This window comes from Sebastes umbrosus, chromosome 12 (assembly GCF_015220745.1).
Source record: "Sebastes umbrosus isolate fSebUmb1 chromosome 12, fSebUmb1.pri, whole genome shotgun sequence".
Classification (NCBI taxonomy): domain Eukaryota; kingdom Metazoa; phylum Chordata; class Actinopteri; order Perciformes; family Sebastidae; genus Sebastes; species Sebastes umbrosus.
In genome coordinates, this window is record NC_051280.1 from 33580472 (window position 1) to 33596161 (window position 15690).

The 15690-nt window shown below is 40.3% G+C and overlaps 2 protein-coding genes and 1 pseudogene across 5 annotated transcripts in view; all 3 read right to left on the reverse strand.

Annotated features, from left to right (window-relative positions):
* LOC119499314 overlaps positions 1 to 15690 on the reverse strand; it is an 843332-nt gene that overhangs the window by 369368 nt on the left and 458274 nt on the right. The window lies entirely within an intron of this gene.
* Positions 1 to 15690, reverse strand: part of rasal2 (RAS protein activator like 2) — a 97795-nt gene that overhangs the window by 55468 nt on the left and 26637 nt on the right. For 3 of the 4 annotated variants that reach the window (XM_037787340.1, XM_037787339.1, XM_037787338.1), the window contains exons 2-3: positions 1465 to 1592; positions 15 to 141 (exon numbers count right to left, since the gene is read on the reverse strand). In XM_037787340.1, coding sequence (XP_037643268.1) covers positions 15 to 141; positions 1465 to 1592 — 255 coding nt within the window. Of the gene's footprint in view, positions 1 to 14; positions 144 to 1464; positions 1593 to 15690 lie in introns of those variants that run through there. The other variant, XM_037787341.1, reaches the window with a different exon arrangement.
* Positions 2776 to 4702, reverse strand: LOC119498465 (annotated as a pseudogene).

Below are 15690 nucleotides of genomic sequence, written 5' to 3' on the forward strand. Positions count from 1 at the left end.
CCTCTGGTTCTTACCTAGCATGGCGGCGGTGCCCTCTGCTGGGAACTCTGGGAACTGTCCCTCTGAGGGGACGCTGACGGTCCTGCGGAGACTCCGGCCCTTTGACGAGTCCGTGGGGCTCTCCTGAGCCTCACCTGCAGCCTGATGGGGGAGGAGGAGGGAGGTTAACTCAGTCAGTGTTCCTCTTTAAATTCACATTAAAACTCCAAACTTAACTGCATCCTGTTTGTTAAGAAAATAAAAGCTGTACCAACTAAGCCAGGGAGCTGCTTCACATCACTCCAGTGGAGCGTAATAACTTTAAAGGGACTGTTTGTACCTTTCAGAAATGTCTTGTTAACAGCTTCACCTGTGTCCGTTAAGTCAACTAAAGTCAGCGTCCTGTTGCTGACGCTTGTGCTCGCTCTACATAGACATGAAGGAGCATCGCTCAACATGCATGGGAAACCGACCCAGTAGATTTATACGTGTAAAAAGTTACAAACAGTCCCTTTAATCCTTTGCTTTCAAAATACTGTAATAAGTGTAAAATGACTGAGTGTTCATACTTCCACTGTATTTATGAATGCCCTCTTATTAATGACTTCTGGGTCAAAGTATGTAAAGAAATTGACATTATATTTAAGAAAAAAATGTCTGTATTCTTGGACTACAATCAGCAGCATTGAACATTAGCCCCTCTTCAATGAAGCTGCTTTTATTTAATTTTGTGTATGTTTATATACTGTATATGTGTATGCATATGTATGCGCATATGTATATTTTTAATTTATTTTATATTGTTTATTAATTCCTTTTTATTTTATTTAATATTGATAATATATATATCTTTATTTTATTTATTTATATATTTTTATTTTATTTAATATTTTGTATTTATATATTTTTATTTTATTTAATCTTGTTTAATTATATATTTTTTATTTTATTTAATCTTGTTTATTTATATATTGTTATTTTACTTTACATTGTTTATTCATATTTTTATTTTTTATTATTGTTTATTTATATGTTTATTTTATTTAATATTGTTTATATATATATTGTATATATATAATTGTTTATTTATATATTTTATTTTATTTATTGTTTATTTATATCTTTTTATTTTACTTATAGTTATTTATATATTTTATTTTATTTAATTATTTCAGTTGGAAAAGAGGGTACATATCATTTGTATTACATTAGTATTATGCTCCTTAATCCTGGATTGTATGACCCTTTTGAAATAAATAAATATACTCTTTAAAAAAAATGAAAAATACAAATAAAAGCCTGTGTGACTGTGGAGTGTTTATAATCCCCATACGACCCCCTAGATTAACAACAAAGGTTTATCGTATAGTATCATATGTTAAAAGAGTACTACTTGATATCCTACACTCATGCTGCGGGTGGTGTTTATTATGACGGGTGTGTGTATGATGTAATCTGTGAGGTGGAGCAGCGCTGCGTTCTGACCTCGTCGTCCTTGTTGAGCAGGATGAGCTGGCTGTCTGTCAGGATGCACAACTTCCTGTCCCAGGCGCCGCTGTCGCTGTACGGACTCTGACCGCAGGAGAACCGGTGAGCTGGAGGACCTTTCACATCTGAGAGCACACACACACACGCACACACGCACACACGCACACACACACACACACACACACACACACACACACACACACACACACACACACACACACACACACACACACACACACACACACACACATTAACCCCTTCAGTCAGTCAGTTTAAGTGATGCCGGTGTTTGAATCACACCGAGGCCTCCAGTAGAGCTCCACATGAGCCCCCCCCCCCCCCGAGCAAAAATACACCATCAATACATGTCAATTCATACAGAGAATATTCAGCCTGGGACAACAAAGAAACAGAAACATTATCATTATTATTATTATTATTATTATTATTATTATTATCTACACCAAGAAAAAATAAATACAAAAAAAATAAATAATAATGAATGAATAAATAAATAAATAACTAGATAAATAAATAAATAATATTAAATACAATATTAAAAATAAATGTAGCCATTCATTAATTGATGAAATTTGAGAAATTCTGTTTTAATTTGCTTCTTAATCTATTTATCTTTGTATTAATTCCCTAATTTATTCATTCTTTTGTTTAATTTTCCCTTTTATTTATTTTTTTAATAATTTTTAAATGCATTTATTTATTTTTGCATTTATTTCTTATCTATTGATTTATTTCTTTATTTCTATTTGCATTTATTTTTTATTTACTTATGTTTTGCATTATTTATTTCTATTTGCATTTATTTTTTATTTATTTTATATTTATTTTTAAATGTATGTATTTATTTATTTATTTATTTATGCATGCACAATTTTCCCTCTGTATTTCACCCCTTATTTATTTCCCCAAATTTATATATTCATGTATTCTTTTATTAATTTCTTTTTACATTTCCTTATGCATTTGTTTCATTATGCAAATGAGGGGGCTGTCACTCAACGTGTGTCATCATGGGATCAGAGTGCATAAATCGACTATATTTATTAATTTATTAATTTATTGAGTCATTTATTTATTTATTTATTTTATAAGGTTCCTTCCTCCATATTGGGCTGCTAGATGTGAGGAAAACATGTGATAACGGTGTTGAACATAGCGATAAGTAAAACGGATATGAAAATGTCATCAGTCCTGCTTCTTTCAGTATTCGGCTAAAATACAACAAATTAAAAGAACAATATTAATAAAACATTATTTTACTGAACAAATTGAACATTGAACTCAACACAAGACGCAACGATGATAACTTCTCCAGCAGCAGGAGCAGACAGCATCATGTTTATTAGACACAAATTATCAGAAAGGGTTAATGCAAGTTGACATACATACATATATATAGATATATATACATCTATATATATACATACATATATATAGATGTATATATATCTATATATATGTATGTATATATATAGATGTATATATATACATACATATATATATATAAACTGTAGAGTATATCCTTTATTTCTGTTGTCCTACAGTCACAGAGACCTTCACAGGTGAAACCTTCAGAGGGAGATCCTCCTCCATGTGAATGTATGGAAACATCCTCTCAGTGAAAGTGTGTGTGAAGGTGTGTATGTGTGTGTTCGTATCAGGATCAGAGAACGACAGTTTTCCTTCGTTCCACTTCAGATTCACTCTGATCCTCTGGAGCTTCTTCTGCACTACTAGATCAACATCTGGTTCTGATGGAGAGACCGCTCTGTATTCACCATCACAGACCACTATTCTCCATAATCCAGACCGTCTCACCCCCTTCCTCTGGACCGACTCTGCTGACACACCCAGAGACCAGTTACCGTCTCCGACCTGGACGTCCCAGCTGTGAGTCCCTGAGTTAAAGCCCTCAGAGCCCAGGACAGACAAGTATCTAAACCTCTCTGGATTATCAGGAAGCTGCTGTTTCTCTCCTCGTCTCACACTGGTCAGATCTCCAGACAGGACGAGTTCTGGACCAGCAGTGTTTGGGTCCAGAATCACAGGAGAGTAGGAGACCATCTTCTTCATCTTGTTCCAGATGTTGAAGGTGAGGTTGCCCAGGTGTTTGGCCTGGTCTATCGGAGCTCCTGAGTCCAGATGTGGATCCTCCAGCAGGGGGCGCTGCTGGACTCTTTCCAATGCAGCCTTGTAGTTGAGCAGGAACGAGACGTCTTCGGCTCTCAGCTCGTCCTCTGTGGCTCTGACTGCGTCTGAAAGAGCTGCTATATCTCTGCTCACAGCCTCCATCTTCTCCTTCATCACCTGACTCTTCTGCTCCTCTTCCTCCCTCAGTGCAGCCATGCTGGCCTCCTCTTCCTCTTCTAGAAACTGGTGAAGCTTCTTAAACTGCTCCTTAATCTGCGTCTCTGTGTGTCGGGCCAGGACCTTCAGGTGTTCTGATGTTTGATCAAACATCACTTTAACTTCTTCAAAAACCTTTAACTTCTCCTTTAAGGGCTCCAGAGTTTCCTGAAGTTCCTTCTTGTGTCGTCGTGCAGCTTCATCGATGGGTTTGAATCTGTGGTTGGTGTGTTTTTCTTAGTGTCTGCAGACGAGACACACCGGCTGCTGATGGTCCAGACAGAAGAGTTTGAGTGTCTCAGAGTGCAGACTGCAGAGAGCCTCTGAAGATCTCTGAGCTCTCTCCTGTAGGAACAGCTTCTTTAAAGCACAGCTCAGAGGAAGGAAGTCCATGGAAGACCTTCTCTTACACAGCGGACACTCACATGCTTGTTTCTCCGTCCACCAGCTGTGCAGACAGACTTTACAGGAGCTGTGGCTGCAGGACAGGATGACCGGATCTTTAACCAACTCGTAGCAGACGGGACAGCAGAGATCGTCCTCTAATCCGGACGCCATTTAGTCTCCGCAGACACTTCCTGCTCCCTGAAAGTTAGTTTGTTCTGGTGAAACTCTGGTTCACTTTGTGGATTCAGCAGCTGGTTGAAGTGGTGGTATTCTCAGTATTCCCTCCTATAGATGTCCTCTCTCAGTGGGGGTTTTGGTCTGAAGGTGAATCTTATCGTCCGTCTCTCTGTGTGTGTGTGTGTGTGTGTGTGTGTGTGTGTGTGTGTGTGTGTGTGTGTGTGTGTGTGTGTGTGTGTGTGTGTGTGTGTGTGTGTGTGTGTGTGTGTGTCGTCTCAGTGAAGGCAGAATAACAACCTGTTTCCTGGTTGGTCTCAGGTGAGTCAGGTGAGGGGGGGGCGGAGCTTCATCATTCCAGTTTGGCAGGTTGAGTTTCATTCATCTCAGTTAGATACCGTCTAATACTACTGCTGCTGCTGCTGCTGCTGCTGCTGTTGTCGTGGTTTTGAGTATGTCGTGCATTGATTTCCATTTTTTTATATTTTATTATTTATTTATTTATTTATTTTTTTCTATTCTATTTTTAATTTTCCATTTAATTTTTATATGTATTTATTTATTTACTGTATTTATTCATCTATTCCATTTGTTCATTTCCATTTTCATTTTTTATATTTATTTTTTCATCTACTTATTTATTTATTATATTTATTTATCTATTTAATTTTTTCTTTTCAATTTAAATTTTTTATAATCATTTATCTGTTTATTTATTTTTTTATATTTATTTATTTATTTATTTATCTATTCCTCTTTCATTTTTTAATATTTTATATATTCTATATTTATTTATCTGTTTTTGAGGGTAAAGTAAAACAGCCAGTACTAACTAGATAATAAGAAGAATCACAATTCTGTAAATCGATAAATAACCACAGTATGAGCGTGATTGTGTGTGTGTGTGTGTGTGTGTGTGTGTGTGTGTGTGTGTGATGTGTGTAGATTTGCATATAGATCTCTGAATAAACACGGTCACACTGGGTAGAAATAAACTCAAAAAGAAAGAAAAAAAGGAACCCTAAACAAGAACAATATAACAGACTAATTGACAATAAAAAACATGATATGATCTATATTTTATATTCTTAAAATTGTTGTATCAATATTTGAGGCTAATAAGAGACTTTGATATGCACAGCGCAGCAGGACGGGCACTGGAAGGATTAACGGGGAAATAAAACCTCCTGCTAAACAGATTGATTAGATGAAGGACGACAGCTCGGTCATGTTGAGATAATAATTCATCTTGATTTAATGATTTAATGATTCAATGCAGCTGTTAGTGTGAACAGCAGCAACAACAGCAACATGATGCTCAACTGAGTTCAACTACAGATACTCCAACCTCAAATATTACAACTCACAATCCACCTGGAGACACCTGAAACTAAAACTAGATAAAACAACAACCAGGAATGTGTGGAATATTACTGGTAACACTTTCTAGAGAAAAACCCACAAAGAGTTATTATTATTATTATTATTATTATCAATATTATTATTATTATTATCAATATTATTATTATTATTATTATTATTATTATTATTATTATTATCATTATTATTATTATTATTATTATAATTATTATTATTATTATTATTATTATTATCAATATCATTATCATTATTATTATTATCATTAATATTATTATTATTATTATCATTATCATTAACATTATTATTATTATTATCATTATTATTAGTATTATTATTATCATCATCATTATCATTATTATTATTATTATCAATATTATATTAACATTTAAACTGAACCTGCAGAGGGCGCTGTGGCTCTAAACTCTGATCAGATGTTTACCTGCTGCATCACTCCAGGAGGAAGAGGAGGAGGAAGAGGAGGAGGAAGAGGAGGGGGAAGAGGAGGGGGAGGAGGAAGAGGAGGAGGAGGAAGAGGAAGGTGGTGGATGAGGAGGAGGAGGAGGAAGAGGAGGAGGAGGTAGAGGAAGGTGGTGGTGGTGGATGAGGAGGAGGAGGAGGAAGGTGGTGGTGGTGGATGAGGAAGAGGAGGAGGAGGAGGAGGAAGGTGGTGGTGGTGGATGAGGAGGAGGAGGAGGAGGAAGAGGAAGGTGGTGGTAGATGAGGAGGAGGAGGAAGAGGAGGAAGAGGAAGGTGGTGGTGGTGGATGAGGAGGAGGAGGAGGAAGAGGAGGAGGAGGAAGAGGAAGGTGGTGGTGGTGGATGAGGAGGAGGAGGAAGAGGAGGAAGAGGAAGGTGGTGGTGGTGGATGAGGAGGAGGAGGAAGAGGAGGAGGAAGAGGAGGATGAGGAGGAGGAGGAAGAGGAGGAGGACGAGGAGGAGGTTTCAGGTGTTTATTCAAAACGAACCATGCAACATCATTAACTACCTCGTTAAGATCAGAGTTGACCTCAATGACAAACAGCGTTTTAACCCTTTCACTCTCTCTAGTCTGACTCATTGTTTTATTTTTTATTAATGAATTTAGACATAAAGTTTTCAGTGATTGTTATTTAAACTAAAAGATGAGTCTCTTCTATAAAAACAAATCATTTCAACTTCATGTATTCATGTAACCCAGCTGTGGTTTCAGAGAAAAGGGAAGTGTGAAGCAGATCACTTCCACGTTGTTGTTCCTGAAACTAAATCACGTCACAGCGGGAACAAAACCAAAGAAGTGATGACTCTGGAGAGACTCAGTGACGGAGTAGTAAACACGGAGGGAACACAGAACAACAGAAGCAGGTTATGGCCGGCTGAGGGACCGAACCTCCTTCCACGGGGTCGCAAGACCATTAAAGAGATGAGAAATAAAATACATAGGACTGTCCAAGTTAACGCCATAATAACATTTTAAAAGATATTTAACGTATTTACGCAATCTGTCAGTTTTAAAGCTAGAGTGGATACTGGTATCATAAATAACGCTCCAAACTTACGCTAAATTTCAGCAAGGAAAAACTGTCATGGTCATTTTCAAAAGGGTCCCTTGACCTCTGACCTCCAGATCAGTGAATGTAAATGGGTTCTATGGGTACCCACGAGTCTCCCCTTTACAGACATGCCCACTTTATGATCATCACATGCAGTTTGGGGCAAGTCATAGTCAAGTCAGCACACTGACACACTGACAGCTGTTGTTGCCTGTTGGGCTGCAGTTTGCCATGTTACGATGGGAGCATATTGTTTTATGCTAAATGCTCCGTACTTCCTAGACTATAAACAACCTGAGAAGCAGAAATCACTCTCTGGTTGAGATGCTAATAACTCTGATTCAAAATGAGGTCATATATGAAGTCCACACGGTTAAAGGCCAGATCATAGGGAGCTAGCAGGTGACGGGAGGTTGGGGGTCGTGGAACAGGCTGTTTGAACACAGCAGCTTCATTCAGACAGAGAAGACTAAAGAATAACGAGCAGGTCTGTAGATGAACTGCAGCCACGTGAAGCGAGAGGAGCTAAAGGACGACGGCCGAGTGTTTGTGCAGAAAGCAGCTGAGGAGCTTTCACGTTTTCAGCAGCCTATTTCTGGCTGCATACTAAATCATCCACGTCAAAGCCCGGGCCCAGAAACCCCCGAGAGATCTGAGGGGGAGTCACACCTGCTGCTGCTCAGAGCTGCTGAGTGAAAGAGCAGCGGCCCGACAGGAAGGAGAGAACAACGCTAATTGGACGGTTTCTGTATCCGAGCGGCGCGGAGGGGACTCGAGCTCGGGCTAATTAGCAGATCCGAGGTCTGCCGCCGCCTCCGAGACGTGTGGACGCCTCCGAGCCAACAGATGAACAAAGACGGGAAGCAGGGGGACGGGACGGATCATCCTCCGCCGCCAGGCTGCTGCTGGCCTTACATAACACCTCGTACCTGCCTGAACCACAGTCCTGCTGCAGGCCAACGTCACGCAACCAAACACTGAGCTCAGCACGCAGCTGACAACCACTGCAGAGGTCTGACTGGGTCTGCAGCCTGAACACAAGATCACTTAAAGAAAAATCTATAAAGCAACAACCCAATGCAGAATCTCCATTAGAAATCAGACATTTAAACTCTGAGCTCCATTAACATCCAGACGTCCACTTTCATTAGTTTACCCACTAAGATAACTTCAGACAGAGGCGTGTGTGGAGCTTCCTCTGACACACAGCCTCCTGGAGGGAAACTCTCTTCAGGCACACTGGTGGAGAACACGTGGACGAAACCATAACCACCTTCAAACGATGAATCCTACTGACTTTGAGGATACGTTACTATCAAACGCCATCATCCGATTGGTAGTTTGTAGTAAAACGTCTCGACAAGCTGAAGAACTAAAACGTCTTCTTGACCAAACAGAACGAAGACGAAGCCAAACGTCATGAAACACTGAAAATGTTGTGTTACAAATACAAGTCAAATATTATATAGAAAACAAAACACGCCACTTTCTCCAAAGAAGTCTGGTGTTCCTAAAACATCCAGACTAAAAGAATAAATGAACCCTTAAGCTCAAGCTGAAGAAAATAACCCAGTAGCACAAAGACTAACCCAGTAGAACAAAGACTAACCCAGTAGCACAAAGACTAACCCAGTAGCACAAAGACTAACCCAGTAGCACAAAGACTAACCCAGTAGCACAAACACTAACCCAGTAGCAAAAAGACTAACCCAGTAGCACTAAGGCTAACCCAGTAGCACAAACACTAACCCAGTAGCAAAAAGACTAACCCAGTAGCTCAAAGACTAACCCAGTAGCACTAAGGCTAACCCAGTAGCAAAAAGACTAACCCAGTAGCACAAACACTAACCCAGTAGCAAAAAGACTAACCCAGTAGCACAAACACTAACCCAGTAGCAAAAAGACTAACCCAGTAGCACAAAGACTAACCCAGTAGCAAAAAGACTAACCCAGTAGCAAAAAGACTAACCCAGTAGCTCAAAGACTAACCCAGTAGCACTAAGGCTAACCCAGTAGCAAAAAGACTAACCCAGTAGCACAAACACTAACCCAGTAGCAAAAAGACTAACCCAGTAGCTCAAAGACTAACCCAGTAGCACTAAGGCTAACCCAGTAGCAAAAAGACTAACCCAGTAGCACAAACACTAACCCAGTAGCAAAAAGACTAACCCAGTAGCACAAACACTAACCCAGTAGCAAAAAGACTAACCCAGTAGCACAAAGACTAACCCAGTAGCAAAAAGACTAACCCAGTAGCACAAACACTAACCCAGTAGCACAAAGACTAACCCAGTAGCACAAAGACTAACCCAGTAGCAAAAAGACTAACCCAGTAGCACAAACACTAACCCAGTAGTACAAAGACTAACCCAGTAGCACTAAGGCTAACCCAGTAGCACAAACACTAACCCAGTAGCAAAAAGACTAACCCAGTAGCTCAAAGACTAACCCAGTAGCACTAAGGCTAACCCAGTAGCAAAAAGACTAACCCAGTAGCACAAACACTAACCCAGTAGCAAAAAGACTAACCCAGTAGCACAAAGACTAACCCAGTAGCAAAAAGACTAACCCAGTAGCACAAACACTAACCCAGTAGCACAAAGACTAACCCAGTAGCACAAAGACTAACCCAGTAGCAAAAAGACTAACCCAGTAGCACAAACACTAACCCAGTAGCACAAAGACTAACCCAGTAGCACAAAGACTAACCCAGTAGCACAAACACTAACCCAGTAGCACAAAGACTAACCCAGTAGCACAAAGACTAACCCAGTAGCACAAAGACTAACCCAGTAGCACAAACACTAACCCAGTAGCACAAAGACTAACCCAGTAGCACAAAGACTAACCCAGTAGCACAAAGACTAACCCAGTAGCACAAAGACTAACCCAGTAGCACTAGGACATTACAAGTGAGACATACAACATGTAACACGACATTTATTTAAAAAGGTAAAGCAACCAGAGAAGTAAATGTTTTTGGTTTTAGGTATGAACTATGTATTTTGTAATATTTACACACCAAACTGGAGAAACGGCTGCGTTTTAATAACAGTTACTGGTCGTCAGCTCATTTGTTCACAGCTTTGCTCAGCATCACATCACATGTTGACCTTTCTGCTTCTCCTCACGCTGGCCAACGCCTCTGATCACTGTCATGGTCCAACATTTATATTATAGGCCACCAAATACCTCTTCACTTCTAAATGAGCATCACAGAGCTTCACGCGTGACTCCGGACTCTTCTCTTCAGAAGAGTTTCCTTTTTAAAACGATGTTTTATAGTTTTATTGAGAGATGAATCACAGAGAAGTCCTCCATAGGAAGTCCTGCCTGCCTGCCTGCCTGCCTGCCTGCAGAGACGGATGGATTAAGCTTCTATATTTGTCCGGGCTGCTGCAGGATGATCCAGGCCTGGTGAAAGGTCAGAGCCGCATGTCAGAGCACCACAAAACCGACCGGACCGGACCGGACCCGACCGGACCACGACGGCACCGGAGGAGTGTGAGGATAACTCACTGATGAGGATTGACAGAAGTCTCTCTGGTTTTTACAGTTTCATCTAGTTTGACTCAACTGGACGTACTGACCCTTTACTAATGTGAACAACCACAGACACTAGTGCCGTCATCGATTAAGATCATCTGTTCTAAATGAACCTTAAAGGGAGATTAGTCAAGTATTTAATACTCTTATCAACATGGGAGTGGACAAATATGCTGCTTTATGCAAACGTATGTTTATATTAATTATTGGAAATCAATGAACAACACAAAACAATGACAGATATTTTCCAGAAACCCTCACAGGTACTGCATTTAACATAAAACAATATGCTCAAACTGCATGTGATGATCATAAAGTGGGCATGTCTGTAAAGGGGAGACTCGTGGGTACCCATAGAACCCATTTACATTCACTGATCTGGAGATCAGAGGTCAAGGGACCCCTTTGGACATGACAGTTGTTCCTCGCCAAGATTTACCGTAAGTTTGGAGCGTTATTTAACCTCCTTCACTACCAGCTAGCATGACATGATGAATCCATGGCTGATGGATTCATCAGGTTTTATAGTTTACTATGATACCAGCATTGGACTTTTCTTCTGTCTTTCTTTTGGACATTTTCCGGACTTTTTTGGGACAATTTTCAAAAGAGATTTTTACTTTTTTTCGGACAGTTTCAGACTTTTTTATGAAAATGTTTTGACAATTTTCAAATATTTTTTGGACTTTTTCTTTGGACTTTTCTTCGGACATTTTTTGGACATTTTGTGGACAATTTTCTGACATTTTCTGACATTTTTCAGACTTTTTTTTCGGACAAAAACCCTCACACAATCACATATCTGGACGTCAGAGGTCAAGGGACCACTTTGAAAATGGACATGACAGTTTTCCTCACCAACATTTTTGTGTAAGTTTGGAGCGTTATTTAACCTCCTTCACTACCAGCTAGTATGACCTGGTTGGTACCGAAGGACTCATCAGGTTTTATAGTTTACTATGATACCAGGATCTTTACTCTAGCTTTAGAACTGAGCCGCTAAAACCTAAAAATCACAAGTTGCGTTAAAGAAATTAGTGGCGTTAAAGCGTCAACGTTAACTTTGACAGCTCTACTGATAATACTTAATTATATATGATTATATGAAAGTCAATAGTTATAATAGTATGCATATTTATAATATTTTTATTGTTCAAAACAGGACATTTCAGTAGAGACATTAAATATGACAATAGAATAGAAATAATTTAGTTTTACTTTTGTAAAGCACTTTTTTTTTTTTCAGGCGTCCGGTAGTCTCTTTCAGTCCAAAATGGCGGAATCGTTTCTTTACAGCTGGGTGCTGACGATGCAATGGAACGAACATTCGGCTTATTAATGTACGTTCTTTGCTGACACTCCTATATGCATTGAGAAGAGGAGTGCAGCAGTGATATCATGCATGAACAGACAGTTAGTGTACTAAATGAGGCCGAGCACACATCGACAATAACGCCGTTTATGTGAGAGAACGACTCGCGTTTCCACGTTATTTAACGTCATGGTTCTGTAATAGTTCTGTAAAATGTCCGCAAAATGTCCAAAAAGAGTTTGAAAAATGATCGAAAAATGTCTGAAAATTGTCATCATAGTTCTGTAATAGCTCAGTTTCCTTTGGACACACACTGAACCACCGAGCTGGTGTTTGAACATTCACACACTCTGGAGACAGTTTCAGAAAACAGTCGTTTTTGGGGGAAAGAAAAACTCTATTTTAGTCTGGATGAAGGGCTGAGAACGGAGAGAGAGTGTATTTAAATGTACTACAGAATACTTCTTTACAGGAGAGAGAGTCCTGATGTGCGTGTGCATGTACTACATGTACGTCTACTAGCTGTATATAAAGATAAACAGGAGTCTGGTGCTGCTTCAGAAGCATGACAAGCATTCAGTGGAGCTGACTGGGAGTGTGTGCTGGTGTGAAGAGAAACTCGACTCCGGCCAAACCTCCGCCGGGAATGTCTGAGAGCTGGGGAGAGTCAACCACCTGTCCACACACGCACGCACGCACACACGCACGCACACACGCACGCACGCACGCACACACACACCTGAGACTTGCATGCAGTCACAATAACCTTAACTCAGCGGAGGAAAATGTCTCGGTGGTCTCTGCAGGTGCAACGCTTTGCTGATTATCCACCGATTCACTAAAGACTGTTGGTGATGACGACAGTCGCACTAGAGGAAAGGTCAAAGGTCATTAAGAATCATATACAGTCAAGTCAGTACAACCCAGTAGCACAAAGACTAACCCAGTAGCACAAAGACTAACCCAGTAACACAAAGACTAACCCAGTAACACAAAGACTAACCCAGTAACACAAAGACTAACCCAGTAGCACAAAGACTAACCCAGTAACACAAAGACTAACCCAGTAACACAAAGACTAACCCAGTAGCACAAAGACTAACCCAGTAACACAAAGACTAACCCAGTAACACAAAGACTAACCCAGTAGCACAAAGACTAACCCAGTAGCACAAAGACTAACCCAGTAACACAAAGACTAACCCAGTAACACAAAGACTAACCCAGTAACACAAAGACTAACCCAGTAGAACAAAGACTAACCCAGTAGAACAAAGACTAACCCAGTAACACAAAGACTAACCCAGTAGCACAAAGACTAACCCAGTAGAACAAAGACTAACCCAGTAACACAAAGACTAACCCAGTAGCACAAAGACTAACCCAGTAGCACAAAGACTAACCCAGTAGCACAAAGACTAACCCAGTAGAACAAAGACTAACCCAGTAGCACAAAGACTAACCCAGTAGCACAAAGACTAACTCACTTCACTGGTACCAAAGACAAAATGTATAAATGAACACCATAAACTCTCTAGAAACACTCATATGTGCCACTCAAGAACAAATCACTTTATATATGATCTATTTATATGACAGTGCTTCTTGCATGGCTATTATTATTACTATTATTTGTATTATTATTATTATTATTTTATAAGTTTTATAGACTTTCCCAGGACTGAATGACGGCATTACACAACTTCCATGAGGGAAAGTGCCGAGCAGCAAAAAACAACAACAAAATAAAAACGCCTACAGTCTCAAAGGGTTAACAGTCACACACACACACACACACACACACACATATATATATATATATAAACAGGCCAACAGAGGCTGCTTTGTCTGTGGGCCTGTCTACTCCCCCTCTGCAGCAGGCAGGTCTGGTCTCTATAGCAACCAGTAAATACAGCAGGTTTCCTCCAATCACAGCGCGGTAACATCACATCACATCACATCACTGGCTTTATCAAGATGGGACCATTCAACAGGAAGCTGGGGGGGGGTGTTAAACCACAATGAGAACAGAGAGGGGTGTGTCGCTGAGACTGACCCAGGCTGCAGATAACACACACACACACATTAACATGAGAAAACTTGATGCTGCTCATTGTTTCCTGTTACCTGGATCCACTCAGAAAGCAGCAGATGGTTCAAACTGACTTGTTAAATGTGTTAAAGGGACATTTCAGCAAGTTTTTCTCTGGTGAGAACATCACAACACCAGTCTCAGAGTCTCTCCACGTCACTAAAACACAACTACAACCACTCAGACGACGTCTACACATAGAGAGCTCCCTCTTTACAAGACTTCTACCAGAGTTGTTCCTTCTCAGAGCCAAAGGTCTAGGTTATACTCGCCGTGCACGAGGGCACGCACGCCAAAAATGACATCATGACATATCCCGTCATGTAGTCATATATAATTAAGTATTATCACTAGAGCTGTCAAAGTTAACGCGATAATAGCGCCACTAATTTCTTTAACGCAACTTGTGATTTTTAGGTCGTAGCGGCTCAGATTTAAACCTAGAGGGAAGATACTGGTATCATCTAAAACTAGAGAACCTGATGAATCCATCGGTACCAACCAGGTCAGACTAGCAGGTCATGAAGGAGGCTAAATAACGCTCCAAACATAGATGATCTACCATCGGTTTGCTCTGACGTTAACATTCAGATGTACGCCGATGATACGGTTGTCTATGCACATGGCAAAAACAAAGATGAAGCTGCATGAAAAGTGTCTAATATTATAGTATTCGGTTTTAAAGCTAGAGTGAAGATACTGGTATCAAGGTAAACTATAAAACCTGATGAATCCATCGGTACCAACCAGGTCAGACTAGCAGGTCATGAAGGAGGCTAAATAACGCTCCAAACTTACGCTAAATTTTGGCGAGGAAAAACTGTCATGTCCATTTCCAAAGAGGTCCCTTGACCTCTGACCTCCAGATGTGTGAATGTAAATGGGTTCTCTGGGTACCCACGAGTCTCCCCCTTACAGACATGCCCACTTTATGATAACTACATGCAGTTTGAGCATATTGTTTTATGCTTAATGCAGTACAGTACCTGTGAAGGTTTCTGGACAATATCTGTCATTGTTCATTCATTAACTGTTAATTGATTTACAATAATAAATATATACATACATTTACATAAAGCAGCATATTTGTCCACTCCCATGTTGATAAGAGGATTAAATACTTGACTAAGCTCCCTAACACTGCAGGAGGTTGTTCAGAGAGACATAAACATAATTTTAAGGACAGGATGCTGACTAGTCCATGTCCACCAGTCCTTTATAGTCGGTGTATTTTCAGTGTCTTCCATCACGGCGGCTCTTTGTTGCTCGGCCTGAAGCCGCCGTGACACCGGTTAATATTTAAACATGCTGACTTCAGCAGGACTCTCTCTGCATTTGCATCTACAAAGCAGAGTCTCTCACTGAAGTGTCAATCATGGGAGGGGGGTGGGGCGGGGGGGGGGTCTCAGGGGTCAAAGGTGAACAGCGGCGTCACCT